We start from the raw sequence: 23,868 nt of genomic DNA, 5'->3' as shown, positions 1-23,868 counted from the left end.
CCCCCCCCCCCATTGCTATCAAACTGTATACAATCATCAATATAATGCATTTAGGGCTATAAATCACGTTCTGGAGAAAGCTGCAGAAAACGATAAAAACATACTTATACTTTAGACCATATTTTAGTATGAATATGTGAATGAAAAAGTATAACGTTGCTACACCCTGAACAATAGATACTTGATGTTGAATGGGCCATAGTAATGTCAATTTAGCAATACAATTTAAAAAGTTATAGCCCTGCAAAGAAGGGGAATTTCTCCATAGACAAATAGAGCTGGCGTGGGATGGTTTATTAAGAATATAAGCCTGGCGACCAAAGTGTTAACTGGCTTCAAAAAGTCTGTACGGACATATGGCTATCGATATAGGAAAGAGAGGGTAGCATATTTATTATTTTATCTTCTATACTGTATATGCATATCTTAATGTTTTATGATGATGATGTTCATAAAACATTGGATGTCTCTAATCCACAATAACATCAATCAATCAAGCATACGTTAAACTATTATTCTGGTGAGAGTGAGAACTTCCTATATACAGTATTTACTTATTTTTTAATGAAATTTAAATTGTTTTATTGATAATTGTAACTGTGTGAATGTGCATCCTGTGATCGTTATATTTTATTTAGTATATTGTGTGAACCCCAGGAAGAATAGTTAAGGCAGCGACTAATGGATCCTAAATAAACATAAACATACATTTGACAAATCAAAGTTGTAGTTTTGTTCTACTAACATCCACATAGAGGCTGCAGCTGTTCTATTTCCTATTCTAGTTTGTTATATTTCCTCCATAGTACCACCATAGTGGGGAAATGGAAACATTTTGTACCCAATACTTTTGGGGAAGGGGTGGGTGTGTGTTTTAATTAAAGCGCTTATGTTGCCAAGGGGCATGACGGGATTGTTTACCCTATTAATAGGACGCTGACCTGGGCGGACATGCGATCTACACAGTAAAACGATTGAAGCCCGAGCCTGTTGTGATACGGTGTAGTATATCCTTGTGTTCTACAAATCTGCGCTGCGCTCGTTGTGCTTGTTTTAGCACATGCGTGGTGCTGCTCACACGCAGTCCTCCCCGCCCCGCCCCGATCTTGTCCTCTTATGTTCTCAGAGACACTGCAGAGCTCCATACATCGCATGGAGGTCATGTTTAAAGGGCTGCGTGTACGTCTGGCGGTCAACGCATATCTGATCTTCATAGGGCAGTATTTGATATGCGGGCCTGAGGACAGAGGCTGCAGCAAGATGTGGAGTTAGTGACGCGCTTCTTCGCACCGCTCCGGTCTGCATGGCATGCTAAACAATCTGCAACAACAACCCCCGCAGAAAGACCCCCCGGCCCCGCAGGAGGACCAGCTGGTAAACAACATGACCATCACCATGTCCAGACAACGGCAGGGCGCCACCGTCGACCACCACCAGCTCCCCGGGTCCGGTCCACTAGCTGCCTCGACCCTCGGGAAGAACCTCAGATGTCTGCTGAGCCACATCAGGTATGAGAACCTGGCGGCTGGACTGAGTGGAGGAGTCCTCTCCACCCTGGTGCTGCACCCCTTGGACCTGGTCAAGATACGGTTTGCAGGTAAGATGTTTTTATAAGTCAATCCGTTTTTTTTCTTCTATTTTGTCTTTCTTTATGCCTGTGTTTTGTGAGTATCCGGCATTAATCGTTCATTTCGGGTTATTATCTGCGGCCGCGTGTGCGCGCATCAATCAATCAATCAATCAATCAATCACCCTCCTTGTTTATGTGTGTGTGGGGTTGGTGCGGACATGCGTGTGTGTGCGAGGCCAGAGACGCGTCTTGTTACAGATTAGAAATACTCCTTCAACAAATGTGTAAATATAGCCTACAAAATACTGGTGGGATGGAATGGATTCAAGTAAAAATGCATGTATTTTGTAGTTTAAAATATACTGAAAATAGGCTTTACTACATCTTTGTTTGTTTGACAAATCTACTAATTGTTTTGCACCAATTATTCCACTGGTCTGAGGCCTTATCATAATATGATACTCATAACAATGTGACCAGTTGCTTGTTTTCTAAATGAACAGCAGTATTGATTCTCATTAGTCTATATGACGGCAGTAATTCGTCCCACTGGCTTTACAAATGTCAAGCCCTATTTTTTTATTTATTTATTTATCTCATCAGTCTTTAACAGGAAGCTGGAAACTGGAAATGGTAACAACAGATGAGGTACTCAAAAAACTGAGCGCCCTCCAACCTAACAAGGCCACTGGCCATGACAACATCCCCTCCAAATTCCTCAGAGACTCAGCAGCCGCCATCACCCCAGTCATCACACACATAATAAACCTCTCCATAAAACAGGGACACGTCCCCAAGGACTTTAAAATTGTGAGAGTGACCCCTCTGCACAAAAAGGGCAGTAAATTAGACCCAGGCAACTACCGCCCTGTTTCTATTCTTACCTCCATCTCGAAAGTCATGGAAAAATTGTCTACGAACAGGTTGAAAAGTACCTACCTAGCGGAAAAAATCTAATCTACGAATTCCAATCTGGCTTCAGAACATCCCACTCCACTGACACATGCCTTCTCTATTTGAACGACCACATCAAACAAGAGGTGGACGCGGGCAAATACTGCAGCATTGGTCATGCTGGACCTACAAAAAGCCTTCAACACTGTCAATCACACCATTCTGATTGACAAGCTAAAAGCAATGGGTTTTGATAGTCTATCAGTGAGCTGGATGAAATCCTACCTGTAGGGGAGAGAACAGATGGTGGAGGTAAACGGTACCCTATCCCCCCCCTCACAGTGAGCTGTGGTGTTCCACAAGGAAGCATACTAGGACCGCTACTGTTCCTAATTTATGCAAATTACATGTCGTCAGCTTGTGACTGCAACTTGTTCTTGTTCGCAGACGACTCAGCCCTGCTGGTCTCTGACAAGAACAAGTTACAGGTTGAAAAAACCCTCAGCTCGGAACTAGGCAAAATCTGCATATGGCTCGCTGATAACAAACTATCATTACACATGGGCAAAACAGAGTCCATTCTCTTCGGTTCAAATATCAAACTCAGCAAGACCGACGGCTTCTCAGTTACACTGGGTGACAATATTGTCTCAAGGAAAGATGAAATTACCTACCTGGGCTCCATCCTAGAGGCTAATCTTTCCTGTGACAAAATGGCATCCAATGTAATAAAAAAAAGTCAACAAACGAACTCGATTCTTGTACCGGATCTCCTCTCTGGTAAACAAGAATACCCTGAAGACTCTGGCAGGAGCACTCATACAAGGGTACTACGACTATGCTTGCACCTCATGGTACCAAAGCACCTCAAAGGCGCTAAAAACTAAATTACAAACATCTCAAAACAAACTGGTCAGACTACTGCTGGACCTTATTCCTAGAACCCACCTCACCCCTGCCCACTTTGACAACCTAGGATGGCTTAGAGTAGACGACAGAGTACAGCAACTGGCAATGGGCCTGGTCTACAAGATACACTACACGACCAAGGTACCCATGTACATGTCAAAATACTTCCCAAAGGTCAGTGAATACCACGATCACAACACCAGAGGGAGCTCCACAAATCATGTTAAACCCAGATTCGGCTCAAACAAGGGACTAAACACGTTTAGCAATTATGCCACATCAATGTGGAACGCCCTACCCAAAGCTGGGCTGTACACTGCGATGATCTCGTCGCAAATTGCCCCTTAATTTGGCCGTTGCGATTGAAATATTATATCTGGTAGCAACGTTGCGAGTAGAGATTTCAACCCTTCATTCGCATTTCACTCCTAAATTAATCCATACAAATTGGATATTTTTTTTTAAACATTAGCCTACAACCAAGGCTGTACAGTGCGACACAATGTCGTGGTGCTATGAAAGAATCTGTCGGCAATGAATGAACTTACTGCGATAGCCTGAGTGAAAAAAAGATTTTCGTGGAGTGAATCTGGGTCACGCTATATACTTGGTACTTGTAGTCTATCGTGCGATTAAAGACCATGTCCCTGTCTGCGTAGTCTATACATCCAACACCAAATCCCATAATTCCTAGCGAAACGAAACTGAATGTGGCCGCTTCCTTTAAATAATAATATGGCTCTTGCTCCGCAAGAACAACGGAGTGGATAATGGATATCAGTCCATTTTATGACAACCACGTCCGATGTGGAGAGAGGATAAGATGATGATGATTGACGTGATGATGTGATGATTGATTGACGGGGACACGGAAACTTCTAACGTTCAGGATCAGCCATGCATTACGTGAGTACCCCACTATTAGGACGTGAAATACTGTCTACTTAAATTGACACCGCGGATCAATAAAGTATCAACCTATCTATCTATCTAATAATGAGACAATATGCAAATAAGATAATACTAATAATTGTCGTTTCCCCGTATATGAAATGAAAGTGGCTTGCAACTTTACTGCTCGTAAAATCACTGTTTATTTCTCGTTTTGCATAGTATTACATTCCACTTCTATAAACAATCAAAGTCCTACCGTAAGAGCCTCATACGGGTCAATTAAACCTTTTTTATTAGTCTTTCCTTCGAGCTAAGTTGGACTGAACATTTCACTGTCAAAAGCGCAAATGTAAATAAGGTTGCGTTGCAACAGTTTTCAAAATAAAGGTCATATATACAAATACCTCTCAATTCTTATAAAAAAAAGTCCCGGATATACATAAACATTAATTGGCATGGATCTCTATAAACGGCCCAACACATTGATCACTTTAGGCACACACTGAAACCAGTAACATCACAAATATGAAGCAGATAATTACCCATACAAATAATAAACCTTTCATGGGGTTATTTACAATAATAATAATTCATTTGATTTCTAAAGCACTTTTCATTGTGAAACAAATGTATGCAGAGTTTCTTGTCCTCCTGATTAATGGTGTGTGTGTGTTGAATCACTACCCACTTTCAAAAACACTCTCAAAGAACACCTACGGGAGACTGCAATTCGAAACTGGCCCATGTAAATGTCCTAACCCAAACCCCTCCAATGTACAGTAAATGACCAAGTATGGTTTTGTCAATATTCAAATGTACAGTTTTGCTTGTACAGTTCTACAGTGTTCCCCACCCACCCCTCCTACCCAACCCCCACCCCACCCACCGAACCACCTCCAATGTACAGCCCCCCCCCCACCCACCCCACCTACCCAACCTCCCCCAATGTACAGTTTTTACGTCAAATGTATATACTCTTTTCTAGACTCTTTTTGTATCACAAACAGTACTGTATTTGCAAATCTGGTATGTCATAAATGTATAGATGTAGCAGTACTGTCTATCTGTATGTCATATATGTCCTGATGAATTGAAAATGGGGGACCCTGATGTAAACAAGACGAAAGTCTTTCTCTGGTCTGCATCCCCTTAACAATTGTGTGTATTGAGCTGTACTGTATTGTACCCATTCTGCAATCTGTTAATAAAGTTTTCAATCAATCAAAGCATTTAGGGATTTTCTAAATACAAAAACGCTGTTCCCATGAAGTATCCTGTTTCAAATTACACTATGCGTTTGTGATGTCTGCAAAATACAAATACGTAAATGAATATGTATTTAAAATACATGTAATGGGGAAATACTCCCAGTCTCTGTGTGCGTGCTGTGGAGTGAGCGTGCATGCATGCAGTGAGGGTGCATGGCGTTGTTGTTGTGTGTCATGCTGAGTCAGAGACAGGTTAGTTGACCTACTTTCCCTCTGTGGTCTCCATCAACATGATCTGGCACAGAATAGGCATAAACATTCTGACAGGGACTCAGATTTCCAACCTAATTAACCTTTAGGCACATGGGGGTTATATTTGAACTAGGGGGGGGGGGGTCCTGAAGGGGGTGATATGTTTCCTTGTTATTAGAAGAAATTATCTTGAACACAGAAATGTCTCATGTAGGACTGTCCTCAAATGAAGGAGTTCTTTGTTGACTTATCAACTAACTGTTTACTTGATTTAATCAACGACAAAGATGGGATAAGAGGGAATAAGTCATTCAAAGTGTTGGAGCCAATCAGCAATACCAACTGAGTCAACGTGACTAAGGTGCCTCGCCTCGGACCTGTGCGAGCTGCTGCGCTAAAAGAATACGACGGGGCTCTATGGCGAAACCATGGCACTCCCCTGACTAAAAGTTGTTTCAAATGAAAACGGCTGGATGTCATCCAAATCAGCGTGGGTGTGAGTCTTTCACCTTTTACATATCTAGCTTTGGCATGGATTGATTGTTTAGATCTCTAGCATGGCTAACAAATGCAAATATATTGTAGTCTGCCCCGTTCTGAGTTCTGACCAGGGTTACATTTCTTTCTGCACCGGGGATGTGCGCGCACACGGAGTCTGACGTATACAGCGAACGGGTCTATTGGTTCAATGTAGGCCTTTCACAACGAACCTTCGTTTTTATTTTCAAAATAAATCTTTTTTTTATAATCTTTTTTTTAATAAATATCCTCTAACTAAATCCTCAATTTGAATAAAGTGATTAATCTGATTAAATTAGTATTTTTTTTATTAAATCAACTTTCTTTAATTAATATAACTTGGCAGTTTTTTGTAATACTATAATATTAGGCTACGTTTAGACGGAGAGAGTCTGAACAGAAACCGCAAAAGTCGTCTTACGGTCTCACTTTTAATTTTGCGTTTTGGGATGGAATTCTGCGTGCAGACGACGCTGTAACGACTCGAGACGACAGAGCCCCACTGTCACACGATTGGCGCATATGTCACATGACGTGCTGTGAAGACCCGCCCTACTCTGCCTCTGATTCGCAGACTGTGGGTGGGGAATGTGATTGGACCAAAGCAGAGTCACTCACAGACAGTGGGTCCAGTACTAATAGATGTGATAGCCGCGGGACAGATTCTTGTGTATTTAAAAGTACTGCCAATGTAGCCTTCAGGTGATCGCCATGGATAGAATCAGACATGCTTTGTTTACGCTTCTAGGCTACTGGCGCATGCCTGTGATGTAAGCAGTACGCGCGACGAGAGCCTTGACAACCCTTTCGTCATCGTTTTATGCGGTTTGACACTTTAGATGATAGCGCAAAGGTTTATCGTTTCTAGGAATTCCACCCTGGAAGGTGGTCTCACTTTTTTACGGTTTCACCCCGTAAAAACGCTGTTTCCGTATAAACGAAAGGCACATCCGAAAAAATATTTTTGCGGATTCACCTGCTAGCGTTTCCGTCGAAACGGGGCCTTAGTGTAGCCTAATCTTTATCTGCAACTGTGAAAAAACCCCATTGGTTTAAGCGGAATGAATAGACGCATTAAAAAATAAAAAATTCACACGGCTGGTGTGAAAGGCATGTGAGATCGCCGGTTCTGGCGTGGGGGGCCAACATGGCATGCGGCACAATTAGGCCTGCCACGATAACACATTTTGCTGGGCGATTAATTGCCCCCGAAAATATCGCGATAAGCGATATTATTGCGACCGGTTAGAGAATTTTTTTTGAGAAATTTATTTCCCAAAACTTTTATTTTGAAGCCCACCGCTCCGTCTTTTCCGGTGTTTTAGACTTTTATTTTGAAGCCCACCGACCGGACCGGAAGTATTGTTGTGATTATCCTAAGCAGAAACTATGAGCCGACAACTTGTCTCGTCCGGTTTTGTTTTTGAGCTAATGATAAAACAAATTTTTGGTGAACAACTAACTTTAGGTTAGTTTTAACGTTAGCTACTAACGTTAGATGCAGCTACTACAGGCAATCAACGATGAGGAGGAAGCGTCAAAGCATTATATAATAGAATAGCTGTGGTGCGTAAGCACTGCAGCACGACTCGAAACTACCGGAGTGTTATAATAAATTAATTCATGTTTAACTTGTCCCCGTGTCCAGTCCTTTGACTAGCCCCACCCGTTCATTGTAAACAATGATGCATGTAATTGTATTAACGTTATTCTGTGTTGTACTTGTAGCTATGCTATACGTTGTATTTCGTTTGTTAGCTATTTAGCTAATGTTGTTAGCATGGAATGAGAATCAAAGCTCTATCTTTCATCTTTATTTAGCAGTCCAGTTTCTCCGGGCAGTAGCGAGTAACTACTTGGGTCTAAAAATAGCTAACGTTACACTACAAATAATGCTACTTGGTTAAAAGGAGCAACACTATTGAGAAATGTCTATGTGGCGTTGCCCCACGGAGCTCCCGTGCTGTACTCTAGTAACGTCAGCGGCCCGCCTCCCAACACGGACAGTGACTGACAAGGGCCACTGGTTCCGCCTCATTAAAACAAACGCGCAAATAGCAATTAATCGCGCCCGTCAAAATCATTGCATTCATTTTAATTATCGCAGCAATTAATCGATTTATTGCTTATCGCGGCAGGCCTAGGCACAATAATCGCTTTATCTTGTTTTCATGATTATGGGGAAGCTGGATGAATCGCCCGGCCCTACCACATCCCTCGTGTCATTCAATGTCTGTTGTAGTATTCAGGGACATGAAGAAGGGGTAGCTTGTAGGGGTGTAACGGTACACAACCACGGTGCAGTACGTACCTCGGTTTTGAAGTCACGGTTCGGTACAGTTAGGCCTGCCGCGATAAGCAATAAATCGATTAATTGCCGCGATAATTAAAATTAATGCAATGATTTTGACGGGCGCGATTAATTGCTATTTGCGCGTTTGTTTTAATGAGGCGGAACCAGTGCCCCTTGTCAGTCACTGTCCGTGTTGGGAGGCGGGCCGCTGGCTTTACTACAGAGCAGAGAGCACAGCACAGGGGCTCCGTGGGGCAACACCACATAGCTTAACTACATTTCTCAATAGTGTTGCTCCTTTTAACCAAGTAGCGTTATTTGTAGTGTAACGTTAGCGTTTTAACGTTAGTAGCTAACGTTAAAACTAACTTAAAGTTAGTTGTTCACCAACAATCTCAACATTTGTTTTATCATTAGCTCATGTCGATCTACTAGTAGCATCAGCAAGCTAACGTTAGCTGGCCCCAGTCCACTAGCAGCATGTCGATCTACCAGCAGCATCAGCAAGCTAACGTTAGCTGGCTCCAGTCCACTAGCAGCATGTCGAAGTAGTAGTAGCATCAGCAAGCTAACGTTAGCTGGCCCCAGTCCACTAGCAGCATGTCGAAGTAGTAGTAGCATCAGCAAGCTAACGTTAGCTGGCCCCAGTCCACCAGCAGCATCAGCAAGCTAGGATAATAACAACAATACTTCCGGTCCGGTCGGTGGGCTTCAAAATAAAAGTCTAAACACCGGAAAAGACGGAGCGGTGGGCTTCAAAATAAAAGTTTTGGGAAATAAATTTCGAAAAAAAAAATTCTCTAACCGGTCGCAATAATATCGCTTATCGCAATATTTTCGGGGGCAATTAATCGCCCAGCAAAATTTGTTATCGTGGCAGGCCTAGGTACAGTGGTTCTACTCAGGGGTGATGTAGTGTGCAGTAACTAATTGTACTTGTATGGCTGTCAATGTATATTTTAGAAATTAATAATCGAGTTTTGAATTCAATTCTCCATGCAAAAAAAAAGTTCTGCATGTGCGTTCGTTAGTGGTTAACGTACTGTTGTATTCGTTCGGTACACAGCCGTACTGAACCTTAGGTCCAGTACTGAAATGGTTCGGTACGGATATGTGTACCTTTACACTCCTAGTAGCTTGACAGGCCAGGCACAGAGCAGGTATGTCTGAATATCTTCTGTTGTCCAAGGGGGATTATCCCTCAGCCAACTGCTGTGTTTGGACTCTTATGAGGGCGACCCAGGCCTGGAGTCTGCTCTGCTACAGACCCTACTATATGACCGTGTCAGATTAAACCGACCTGGTCCCGTAAGTGTTTCTAGGTCAAGGGCAAATTACTAGATGTAACACTAACTAGGCTACCTGCCTTTATGGAGGAACAGTTCCAGAACAGAACTTAGTAAAAGATAAAATAACCTTCTAACTGTCTTTACTACTATGTATCAGTGTTGGGTGCATTACTAAAAATAAATAAAATAATATATTCCTTGTTACTCATTTCAAAATACATTTTACTTTCTGGGAGCTGTAATTTTTTACGTTACTTGTTACGTTCCATTACGACCCCAGAATTCCTTCCTTTCCTTTTTTCAGAATTTGGTACAACATAGACTACTTCTCCTGTGCGTTTCTGTGTGAATGATCGCATCAGGGTAGCAACACCTCAAGGGCCATTCAAACCAGAGGAACAGATTGCCGTAATGACAGAGCTGTGCTGAGTTAGATGTTGTTGTTGTGCTGTTGTAGGATAGCAGGTAGAGAGAGAGAGCGTTTTATTTTTTGGATAACTAACTGAAATATTATTACTGAAGTTGAGTCATTTGTTACTAGGGCTGGTTCTCTCCACTGATTTACCAAATCAATTTGATTCCGATTCACAAGGTCCCGATTGGATTTTTAATTTGGGTCATTGATGTGCTGTGTCCAGATACTGGTTCCTAGTAACGGGTCAGTATTTACATCCAAAAGTGTACAACTTGATGGCCATCGTGGCTGTTGTTGTTTTAAAAATGTTGCATAGATTTTATTTGCCATCTTCTCCACTGAAACTGTGTCAGGATATGTTATACATTCCAGGTGAATGAAGGAGAGAACGAATCATTGCATTTTATATCTCTTTTCTAGATGTTCAAAGTGCTTTGGTTGCTTGAGCCCCACCTCCCAACATGCCTGTGCGTGTTCCTGGAGAGTAAAATCACATTTCAACACGGATAGTCTGCAGTGGGTATCCAAGCTAGTAAGGCTGTACCGAATGCAATTTTTAACATTCAAAGCTTCTATTGAAGTATTCGAACGAAGCTTCGAATGTCTGTCGTCATATTTTATGACGTAATCAAATGATTATTATTTATTTTTTAATAAATATCCTCAAAATAAATCCTCAATTTGAATAAAGTGATTAATCTGATTAAATGAGTCTAAAAAAAATTAAATCAACTTTCTTTAATGAATATAACTCATCAGTTTCGTCAACATAAATAATCCAATAAGGGTATGGTTGGTACGAAAGTGATGGTGACGTCTTGATGGAGCGACGAGTGCCAAGCGGATGCAGACAGGCTACATCATTTATGATAAATGTTTTATTTAAATGTTTATGACGAGTCATATACTATAATAGTATAATATTAGTGTAGCCTAATCTTTATCTGCAACTGTGAAGAAAACCCCCACACAGAATGTTGATTTATAATTCGAATGTCGACATTATGAACGAAGCTTCGAACTAGTCGGTACAGCCCTACAAGCTAGCCTGAGATACCCTGCCTGGCATGTCCTGTATGGAGACAGGCCTTAGTGCAGAGTGTGTACAGTCCTTCCCTGAATAATGTTTCATGTACACACAAGCACATTTCCTGGAAAATAAGATAAGATGATCCTTTATTGATCCCCTTTGGGGCATTCGGGTGTCAAAGCAGCATGGGGGGGGGATACAGGGTGGGGGATGCATAGCTTCACATTCCTATACTATAGGTACACTTAAGTATAGATACAAATACAATACAATATAAAAAAAAAAGTACAAACACAAATAGTCCAGTGATGAGAGTCCAGTGATATTAGCTTCTAGTGCAAAATACAAGATAGTCAGTACGGTGATGCGAGTCTCTAGTTCTCAAGTCCCGAGTTGTGACTGATGGTTCTGGCAGCAGATCCGGCCGCCCAAGCCCTTTTGTTGTAGAGCCTGATGGCTGCCGGTATAAAGGACTGGCCCAGGCGGTTTGTGGTGTCGGGGGGCGGGGGGATGAGTCAGGCTGAACATGCTCTTCATTCTGGCTAGCTCCTCGTAGAGGGGGTGAGAGGGCTTCTCCAGGTCCAGGATGGCTTCTAGCTTTTTCCTGATCCTCCTCTCAGCCACTACCTCTAGGTTATCCATGAGTGATGTACAGGGAACACAGCTGAGAAGGTTAGGAGCTGAAATCTCATTAGCCTGATTATGAAGAGCTTAATTAACGCCAAGCCTGTGGATGTGACCCAGCAACCCAGAAGTACAGTGTTTTTGCTAGTTTCAGTCTGTGACAGTCTAGTCTGTTCCTGGCCTGTAGGGCACGTTTTTATAACTTCTCCATGGTGGCATCTGTAGCACAGTGAGGGAAGTGCATACATGTGATGAGATGAGGAGTATACTAGATCAGCGGTTCCCAAACTTGTTTGGCCGTGCACCCCCCGCCACCTCCTGACCTAGCTGACGCATCCCCCAATGCCCAACATAAAAAAAGGCAACACAAACACAGTTGAGTCTATTCATAGGCGCACTAAAGGCATCAGGTTTAATCCAATAAGAACACATACCAAAGTGCAGTAGGACTATGAGCTCTCACGTTCACACAAATTGGGAGAATAATAATAAGCAGCAGTTATTAATGAAAATGTAGGTAACACCAGTAATTTTACTCAAATTGCAACAAATAAAATACTTCACCACACGAAAGAACAAAATGAGACTTGCATGCATAGTGTAGCTAAGGGGCTACACAACCCTGACTGTATTTAAATGTTAGATTAAACCACTACCAAAGATATTAATTGGCCAGACATTAAAGGTACACAAAATGGCGGACACTTCATTTAACTGAGAGGGGAACAGTGATACCAAGTTCAATAATCACTTTAATAGTAACGTCAAACATACATATTATAAAGCGCAGATCTCCTATTACTAATAGAATGTCAATGCAACAATGTCAAAGGTAATGATAGTCCTGAACTACTAGTACTCGACCGTTGATGCTCCGAATGGAGTGAGAAGGAGTGAACAGCACGGGGAAAGCAAGATGGCGGATGGAGACGATATTCTCTGGAGTTCCTACTCCAGAGAGCTGCAGACAAACGTGGGATAATCCTGTCGTCGCTGGTGAGGAGGGTCTCGTACGGACCTTGTAACTGAGGGGTACAATTCCCTGACTGTATTGTTAGATATGATACTTACTACCACTACCTCTTGTACTTTAGACTCTGGCCACCCAGTACTAGGTATAAATAATTATGATAAACACTCCCACCTGATGAAACGGATCCAACACAAATGTACCAAGTCGAAAGTCTGCGTTTAATAATAATACATAGCAAAAGGTATGTACAACGATCACTTAATTACATTTATGATTTGAAATAGTATGCACTTTATGGCAAATTAGTATTCGTAGGTAGATCAATATCGAATGTCCAATCTCTGATTGCGCAGGGAGCAAATATACAACCTGGAATATTTAGGGAACAATAGCAATGATACTTGAATGATTATATAGCTGGATACACTAGGGGAAGGTTCCGACTGCTTGTAGGACAGCTGGAGGGGGGGGTAGAGTCTGGCTGTATCCCGTCTGGCCGAGGGTATCCTGGGAGAGCCCACAGTCGTGCGACCCGGTGCCCAGCGATCCTCGATCCACAGATGAAAGCAGTTGGACTCTCTGTGGCCGGCGTCCTCCGGTCCACGATGGAGAGACGTGAGGCGACCTCGTCGTGTAGAGCGTCTTCTCACCTGTCGTCCTCTCCGGGGGGGGTATTTCCAACACACCGCAGTGTTGGCCTTTATCCATAGAATAATCAAAGTACTCAAAGCATAATCCAAGCCGGGGAAGGCTAGCCGTCGTCGGTAGAATAATCCAATATACAGGTCCACTCGCTCTTTGGCCTGGAGCTCCTCGGGTGCAGCTTCACGTGGGGTCAACTAGGGGTGGACGGTATAAACGGTATACGGTATAAACGGTATGAATTTGCTCTACGGTATGGATTTTGACTATACCGTGTAACCGGTATGGCAGCTCTAAAATAGCAATGACGTCATGTAACCACAGCGGACTATTTCACTCGCATTTGCCCCTAAAAATAGATAGAATTAGTCATAGATAATACTAGATATGTGCGAACTGGAAAAAGTTATTTAGGAGGCTTCGCGCAGTGGGCGTGCCAGCCCCTACCGCACGCATGTAAACACGGGTCTAGACCGTCTAGTAGTCTAGTCATGGGACGGGACACAGGAGCTGTCGGGAGGACGGCGGCGTCTCCCTGGCCTGAGCTAACGTTAGCTTAGCTACCGTTACAAAATGACCCAGTCAACTATTCACTTTTAGTTTAATACATGATGAGGCATTGTCTAACCGAACGGTATCTAGTCGGCCAGCTACCGATAGCTCCTGACATCAACAAACGCTCCACAAAGTCTAGTAGAGACGTGTATGCTACCTGTTAGCTCACGTTAGCGCAAATTAGTTCACCGTTCAAAACGAAATGTCCCATTGAACTAAATAATTCACTGAGGCGTTGTATTAACGTTATATATCCGGCTAGCAGTAGCTACAGATAGCTCCTGATATCAATGTCTTATAACACTGATTCGATGCGTATTCGAGCTGAGGGCTTGTGAATGTGATTTAACGTTATAGTTATACCATTACTAGGGCCCAGCTGCAGCGCCGGAGAATCCTGGCCGTAGCTCGAGGCTACTCGAGTATAGGTCCAGCTGCAGCTCTGGAGAATCCTGGCCGTAGCTGGAGGCTACTAGAGTACACACAGACAGTGGAGCTTGTTGCGTGGTGGCGATGTCTCGCAGATAATACAAGTACAAGTCTAATTATATAATATATATATTTTATAAAAAAAAAAAAAAAAGTATATAAAATAAAAATTTTTTTTTATCAAAAACGATGATACCGTGATATATACCGTTACCGTCTATGCTTCAAATTATACCGTGATATAAATTTTAGACCATACCGTCCACCCCTAGGGTCAACCACCCTGGATAAGCGTCCAGCTGATGCCCGAAACGATGGGGGTGCTGATTACTATAGAACTCTTACCGCACGAGGCACTACATATGAATAGACTATTATTAGCTTAATAGAATACGTCCAACTCGACGATATAGTGCCAAATATGACTATTCAAATATTAATATACACGATGTCTCAATGCCGATACTGGGCGAATTGGCCTTACTGCCCACACGTGGTTCGCGGGGAGGCTTTTGCGTCTGTCACTCTGTTGGAGGGTAAGGAACTGGACTAAAAGAAAGCTCTACTTTAATAGCGCAGTATATATACGCACTATGAACAAATAGTACCATTAGTGGTGCAGTAGACATATTCCTACGCGGAACTAGGACTTGTCCATACATGTTGAGCGGTACGATTGAACCTGGTCTGAGGGGTATGGCGACCTGGCACCAAGGTCTCGTCCAATGGTAGAATGGAGACTATTATGGGATGTTCAGTAGACTAGAAGGGATATTCAATGCATATTGTACAAGGAATATACAAGGGATATCGGGGGATATACAAATACAATTAAATATATATATATAAATAAATATATATATTCGGTTTAATCTGATCCTTCAGAACACACCTGGTTCCTGTATTCCAAGCGCCCGATGGCAGGATTAATAGCTAATATTCCAAACGCCCGTTGGCATGGTTGCTAGCTAGTTAGCCCTTGTATGCTAAAGCTAACCCGCATGTAGTCCGCAATAGGTAGTTAAATCCAGAACGCAGCTGGGTTCAGCTAGAAGTCTCAACGTTACTTCACTTCGCTCGAACAAGTCACTCTACTTTGCCAATAGTGGCTCGACAATATTATGGTGGTATCTAATTCGCTGTACAGCTCTCTATCAAGATACGTTGCTTGCCGTCTGTTTACTGCTGCACCAAAAACGTTTCTTCTCTCTCACACACTCTGCCCAGACATGTCCTAAGAACCCTGCGCATGCGCTCACGCTGTCTACGGGTGCATGCGCGCGCCTACGGCGTTAAGAATGGAACATATACAAAGAAGCGAATGATAAATACTGTTAGGTAATAGACGACGGGAGAATATATATCTTATATATATAAACAATATATAAGGTATACAAAATAATAAACGCAGACTTTATGTGTTAATCTGGACCTTCAGAACACATAGGCTCAGAAACAGATTGGCCAAAAAACTAAAACAGTTTCATGGATCTTCAGAGAGTTTTGTGTTGTTTTCTATGCTATGTGGAGTCATGTTCTACCCGTGTTAATTTTAAATGAATATATTAAAACCAGCAGTAACCTGGTAGCAATAATAATATTGATGGTTAATTTTGTCTTCACTGCTGTGAGAGCAGATAATCCAGCCTTGCATAGGTTGTGGCGAAGGGCATTGCCAGGTCTGAGTATGCTGTCATTGCCTCTGTCCAAAAATCCACAAGTGGCTTTGGTTTGAACCGCAGCAGCAGTGCTCCATCAGATGACAGGTCGATCAGCTGTTCCTGCTGTTGTAGTGACGGTTGTGGGACAGGAGCGGTAACGTCTAATTCCATCCATAGGTGGGAAATATGTCCGTAGCTGCTCAGCGAGTTGGTTGAGGTGTTCTGTTATTAGGCTTTTTACATGTTCACCTGTAAAATAAAACTTTATTTTATTATTAAAACGTACGTTTTTTATTTAAACGTTTCTTGAATTTCATGATTTACACATTTGAAAATCCCCATTTGAAATAATGTATATTAGTTTTATTTAGTGCTGTCAGGCGATTACAAAAATGTATCTAATTAATTACAGGATTTGTAATTAATTAATCTAATTAATTGCATTTTAATTGCATAACCATTTTATGCCTGATATTCTATATTATATAATCATATTTCAAATTGCATGTGTCCGGATGGCAGAATTCAGTACTGTATCAACAAAACCTTCTGTTTAATCATCTTCCATCTATTAATTTGCTTAGATTTTTCAGGTCTGGTCAATTTGAGCATAGTGTTATTCACAGTCAAAGATAAAAATTTTTTTTTATTGATATTGATATTCTATTACAATTTACTCAAGCCTAGTAACAGATGCTGTATTTCTGACACTGGGAATACATTCCCTGAGATCCATAGATGTCCCTAGAATCAGATACCAAGAACATGCAAATGGACCATATAAAAAAAAGTCTGTAATGTGTATTCTACGTTCTTATGGAATGAATGAGATAAAAGAAAAAATTATAAAAAAATAAAAAAAAATATAATTTGTAATTTTTAGTTAATTTTCATAACGCGATAATTTGCTGTGTAATTAATTAATCTAATTAACGCGATAAACTGACAGCCCTAATATATAATAATAACCACCTCCTGCCTCGATCCTATACCAACAGCATTTCTCAAGCGGGTGTTCGATAGTGTCTCAAATCATGTCCTTGAAATCATAAATATGTCTCTTCAAACAGGCACTTTTCCAGATGCATTTAAAACGGCTGTAGTAAAACCACTACTAAAGAAAACAAACTTAGATGTAAACGAACTAAAAAGCTATAGGCCAATATCGAACCTTCCATTTATCAGCAAGATATTAGAAAAGATAGTCTCAGTACAAATAAACTCCTTTCTCAAAGATAATAACATCATGGAGGAATTACAATCGGGTTTCAGAACAAATCACAGCACTGAAACTGCCCTTACCAAAATAGTTAGCGACCTCAGGCTAAACTCCGATGCTGGCAAAGTCTCAATTCTTGTCCTATTGGACCTTAGTGCAGCGTTCGATACGATTGACCATAATATCTTGATCAGTCGTCTTGAAAGACTGGTTGGCTTTTCCGATCATGTACTAAATTGGCTCATAACATACATTAAGGGGAGAAGGTTCTATGTTAAGCTTGGAGACAATGTATCCGAGGAACATGACAGCAGCTTTGGAGTTGCACAAGGAAGCTGCCTTGGTCCATTACTCTTCTCACTATATATGCTGCCCCTCGGGGACATCATTCGAGACCACAATGTATGCTTCCATAGTTATGCTGATGATACACAACTATATATCTCCGCAGAACCAAATAACACTACAGCCATACAGTCCATTACAAATTGTCTGTTAGCAATAAACAAGTGGATGAACAATAACTTCCTAAAATTAAACGAAAGCAAGACCGAAATCCTATTGATCGGCCCAAAAGCGAAAAGGGAAGTGCTGTGTGAAAACCTGGGGAGTCTGTCATCCTATGTAAAGACTGAGGTTACAAGCCTAGGTGTCATCTTGGACTCAGACCTGACCTTTAAGTCTCATATAAATAAGGCCATGAAAACGTCATTCTTCCACCTAAGAAACATAGCGAAAGTAAGACCTTTCGTAAATAAAAAGGATGCAGAGAAACTTATTCATGCTTTTGTATCAAGTCTGCTTGACTATTGTAATGCACTGTTCACTGGTCTTCCCAAAGCAACCATTGGGAAGCTTCAGCTTATCCAAAACTCTGCAGCTCGATTACTAACTCATACAAGGAGAAGAGAACATATCACTCCAGTCCTGGCCACTCTGCACTGGCTTCCAATAACTCATAGAATTGCTTTTAAGGTCCTTTTCCTAACATATAAAGCTCTTAATGAGCAAGGCCCAAAATACATAGCAAATTCCCTAGTTAGTTATCTGCCCTCAAGAACGCTACGGTCATCCACTACAGGTTTACTAGACACGCCCAGAAACCAAAAGAGGATAGGAAGTATGGCATTTGCCAACTATGCCCCAAAACTATGGAACACACTACCAACACACATCAGAAACGCCAGCTCCATACACATTTTTAAAGGAAAATTTAAAACGTACCTATACAGTCTAGCTTACAAATAGTTATGGCTTGGAAAAACCTGATGGATCCATGAGGCTAGGATAAGCCTTGTGGACCCAACTTTTTAGATGAAGGAACGGGTACATACGCACACAATACACGACCACTGATGGATCCGTAGGGCTTGGAAAAGTCTTGTGGACCCAACTCTTTAGATGAGGGAACGGGTACATACGCACACAAGACGCGGCCACTGATGGGTCCATGGGGCTTGGATAAGTCCTGTGGACCCAACTCTGGCCACTGACCACATGAGGGAACGGGTACATACGCACACAATACACGGCCACTGATGGATCCATGGGACTTGGTAAAGCACTATGGACCCAACTATGACCACTGATAAAAACGTAACTACACTAGCGTTATAAGAGCTAAACATTGCTACCTACCATACAAGTGCATTGGTTTAGTGCACTTCCGGTTGCTACTGAGCGGACATGTTTGTGCGGACCTGTTCTCCCAAACTGGTAAGCAAATGACTGTTTTTACGTTATTTTCATTTTTAAGTTACTATTATTATTATTATTATTATTATTATTATTATTATTATTATTATTATTATTATTATTATTATTATTATTATTATTATTATTATTATTATTATTATTATTATTATTATTATTATTATTATTATTTATTATTATTATTTTTTTTTTTAAACATTGATCTTAACTGATCACTGTGACTTTATTGCTTTTATCGTTATATATGCCTATATTTGTGTACAGCACTTTGAGCTACATGACATGTATGAAAGGTGCTTTATAAATACTTACTTACTTACTTACTTACTTACTTACTTACAATATAATAAGCCGTGTTTTTTCTTCCTTCTTCCCAAGATGCACAGTTTCTGTATTCCAGAATATTCCAGTAAAGGGCGTTTATCACAGAATCTTTATATTTTCCTGAAACTTAAAAAAAACTAGGGTTTTTCAAAATGGTATAAAACGGAAATGAACCCATAAAAAAAAAAAATCCGTTTAGACAATGTTGACTGCAAACAAGTCATTGATAAGCGACGGCCAGATTAGACACATAGCCATAATTTAAGACATAGTTTATGCGTTTGCAAATATGAGAGCTCTATCATTGAAGTGGATGGTGGCAAGGAAGCACTAAAGCTCGCACCGAGCTCCGGCATTGAAAGTGTTAAGGGGATGCAGACCAGAGAGACTTTTGTCTTGTTTACATCAGGGTCCCCCATTTTCAATTCATAATGAATTGTAAGTAATGGTGCAACTAGCACCATGCAATCCATTCTGTGGATCTAGCCCTGTGTATCGTGATACTAAAATGGGATGACGTGGACCGAGGACTGTGACGATCGTTTCATTCTTTTATTTTGAAAACTGACTCAACTTTTATATAATATTCTGGACTTATTTCAGTTTGTTTATCTGTCTGTTTTGAGCTAATTATTGCCTTTTGTGCTTGTGTGCAGGGTGTGCGAGCAGTGCGGTCGCACAGGGCCTCGCGGGAAGGGGGGCCTCGCAATTTTTTTTTTTTTTTTTCTTTTTTCTTTATTTATTTTTTTTGTGAGGCCCCCCTTCCCGCGAGGCCCTTTTTCATCACAGACCTAAAATCTAGTTTTGCTTATATGCTTATATATTTCACATTAGACACGTTTGTAGAATGTGTCTGACTTGTTCCTGGGTCTGCAGACATACTCAATTACTCACTATTGGAGCTCAGCCTCTGGGGTTCTGCTCTGCAGCAGACATACTATTGGTTTCAACGAAGGGAGTGGTTTTACTTACATCATGTGTAGTATGCCGGCGTGAGTCAGCTGCGTTCGACTATTTCGCGCGTGCAGCTTTTGACTATTATGCTTAGTTATGCCAGCCAAGACGAAGAAAGAGGTCGGTCATTATCAGTCGGTCGGTCACCAAGGAACGTTGACGAAAGGCCTCTCGCTAGCAGGACAAATGGCCGGAGCCTTGTCATGGTATAGCCATGATGATGTCGGCTAGTAGCTAGCTTAGCTAAAGGCTAACTAGCGTTAGCTAACCTAGAGACAGCGCATACAGCCAAGATGAAGAGGATGGTCGTTTGGCAGATGAACTTCGTCAACTCCACGCGGTTGTCTCCATCCTCTTGGACGTTTGGTGAGTTTTTAACCTATTCTATTAACTCTATTCTATTCCCGCCGTGGACATCTCTCTCTCTCTCTGGAGCTAAACTGGCCGACTAGCTGTTGTAGTACTACTAGTAGCTAACGGTGTGTGGCCTGTCAGCACCTGTATGTAGCCGCATAGCTTGCTTCTGCGTTAGCTAATGGTTAGCGATAGCCTGGTTGAGCTAACTGTTAGTCAGTTAGCTGTTTAGCTACGACGTTAGCTGCCGGCTGCGCTCGGCTGGGAACGTTCGTTTGATGCTATCAGTTAGCCTTGAGTTAGCTGTTAGCTTGTGCTACGACCATTGACATTAGCCGTGAGAATAGCAGGGGGTTATTTTTGTCCCACCAGCGAGAGGCCTTTCGTCAACGTGGAGACCTGTGTTGCGGCCTTTCGCCCTGCGTTCCTTGGTGCAGGTAAGATTAATGAAAATCATGACATTACCCCACTCTTCCTTCCTTCCCCTCCCGAATGTTTTGTTAATAACGATGTTTTTTTCCAGGCAAAACATATGTTACTTCACAACATTTGGAGATACGACATGTGCTGTGTGTGAATTCATTGTCTTGGTCGTTTGTGTAGCTTGGGTAGCGTTGGGCCGTTGGCCAAAGCTGTGTGTGGCCTGGTGTCAGTAGCCTACCTGGCTAGCCTTTAGCTGTCGGCCATTGGCTCCTTGCTGCTTTGTTTTATCTGGTATAGACCCTCTTCTCTTTGGATTTAAGTGTTGATCTTTGTCCTTTTGGATCTATGTATATTCATGTTGCCTTTGTGAAGTTATCTTTTCCTTCTGTTTTGTTCTTTCATTAAAAGTTGAATATCCTTTAGGGGGTCATCTTTGCTTATCTCTCTCATACATGCTCTCTCTCTAACACACATGCTCTCTCTCTTTTTAACACACACAGTCTGCCTATGGCGGCCTTTCTCGATGGCTAGGCTGTGCTCGCTGAGTCTGTACCTAGTCAAGGATCTTCAGTCACAGTGCTCAGGTATTCTGCCACTGTGTACTCTCTGTTTAGGGCCAAATAGCATTTCAATTTCTTTCCAATGTGTCTCTCTCTCTGTACACTGTATATTGACTGTAGAACGGGAGCTCTCTCTCGCTCTCTCTCTTGCTATATGTTGACTATCATGCCCAGCCTCGGGCAGCGCTATTATTTACGAATATGTTGACTGTATGAAAAAAAAAAAACTGTAGCTTAGCAATGGAAGTGGATTGTCCTAGCAAGCCTACTGTACTGTAGCTTAGCACAAATGAATGGAAGCGGATTGTCCCAGCAAGCCTACTGTAGCTTAGCAATGGAAGTGGATTGTCCTAGCAAGCCTACTGTACTGTAGCTTAGCACAAATGAATGGAAGCGTATTGTCCCAGCAAGCCTACTGTAGCTTAGCACAAATGAATGGAAGTGGATTGTCCCAGCTAGCCTAGCTTAGAACTCCAGGAGAGGAGTCAGCCAAACGGATCATTTCTAGTTTCAAACTCCAGGGATCGAGTTTTTATCTTGTAACACTTTATGTATTTAATACTCAAGATGTATCATGCTTTATTTAAACCTTGCAGAGGTTAGTTTTAGGGATGCCCCGATCGATCGGCCACCGATCGTTATCGGCCGATACTCAGTATAAATATGCAATCTGTGAATTCCGATAATGAGTCATATTCGCCGATCGCGGAAACCGATCAAGCGAAGGTCTCACTCGCTGTCTGTCTCAGACACACAGGACCTGCAAACTGCCGCTGCTCCTCCTCCCTAGCCCCGCCCGCCCCCGTGTAGAGTTTGTAAACACTGAGGACTGAGAGGAGGCTCCCCTGCTCGAGTCTGTAGTGCATTCGACCTGAGCTAACGTTAGCTATCTAGCTATCGTTACTGTTTAAACAAAATTACCCAGTCAACTATTCACGTTTAGTAGGCATTGTCTAACGGTATTTAGCCGGCTAGCTACTGATGGCTCCTGATATCAACAAATGATCCAGAAAGTCTAGTAGTCCATGTTCATACCTCCGTTAGCTTGCGTTAGCTGACGTTAGTTCTCTGTTCAAAACTAAATGTCCCATTGAACTAAAGTTCTGTCTTAACGTCATCTAGCCGGCTAGCAGTAGCTACAGATAGCTCTTGATATCAATGTCTTATAACATTGATTCAATGCGTATTGGAGCTGAGGGCTTGCTGAATGTGAAATGACCAAAGAACCGTAACGTTACCAATAGGGTCCAGCTGCAGCGCCGGAGAATCCTTTTTGGAGCTGGAGGCTACTAGAGTACACAGACAGTGGAGCTGTTTGCAGATAGCGAGCATTTTGACTTGTTGCGTGGTGGCGATGTCTCGCAGATAATACAAGTACAAGTCTAATTATATAATATATATATTTTATTAAAAAAAAATTTATATAAAATAATTTTTAATTTCTTTTTAATCAAAAACAATCTATCGGATCGGTATCGGCCGATATGGCTCACGACGATCGGTGATCGTATCGGTGGTGTTGGGGAAAATGTGTATACGAGGGTGGAGGTAGGAAAGGGGTTAGTCTTGACTAGTTTAATATAGGTCAACTAGCAGGGCTCAAAGACACTAGGGCGACAGTCTGGCTGATGTTCTTAAATCAGCCTCAAGATAGCAGATGGACATTTCAGTACATCATATCGTGTGTTCTAATCTTGTGTCTTTTCTCTCTTACACACATACACAGCACACACACAGACACAGCACACACACACAGACACACACAGTCGCACAGACATACACACCGACACACACACACATTCCCTGTGTCACAATACACACATACAATACACACACGTCTGTACACAGACGCACACACACACAGACACACACACACATACACACACACACACACAAACACACATATCTCACTCTCTCTTCATGTTCTTAATGTTTTACATCATATCGTGTGTGGATATCATATCTTGCTTATCTCTCCTCATGTTCTCTCTCTCTCCAATGTTAAATCTACGTATCATCTTAATGTACGTCATGTCAGATCTGACATGATGTGACACGTCATCATATCTGTCATGGGGGCAGGACTGAGAGGGGATTTAGGGACAGGCAAAGGGTTCCAGGACAGAGTGTTTTTGTTCAAGCTGTGGCGATCATCTTTGACCCA

At 41.9% G+C, this 23,868-nt stretch overlaps 1 protein-coding gene across 1 annotated transcript in view; it reads left to right on the top strand.

Annotated features, from left to right (window-relative positions):
- The first annotated feature begins 1,169 nt into the window (after positions 1 to 1,169).
- Positions 1,170 to 23,868, top strand: part of slc25a32a (solute carrier family 25 member 32a) — a 91,951-nt gene continuing 69,252 nt past the window's right edge. The window contains exon 1 of the mRNA XM_084313066.1: positions 1,170 to 1,597. Within this exon, the coding sequence (XP_084169192.1) occupies positions 1,309 to 1,597 (289 nt within the window). The 5' untranslated portion in view covers positions 1,170 to 1,308. The remainder of the gene's footprint in view (positions 1,598 to 23,868) is intronic.

This window comes from Notolepis coatsorum (genome assembly GCF_963971535.1).
Source record: "Notolepis coatsorum genome assembly, chromosome: 4".
Classification (NCBI taxonomy): Eukaryota; Metazoa; Chordata; class Actinopteri; order Aulopiformes; family Paralepididae; genus Notolepis; species Notolepis coatsorum.
Note: the sequence above shows the minus strand (reverse complement) of the source record. Positions and strands in the feature narration are given on the sequence as shown.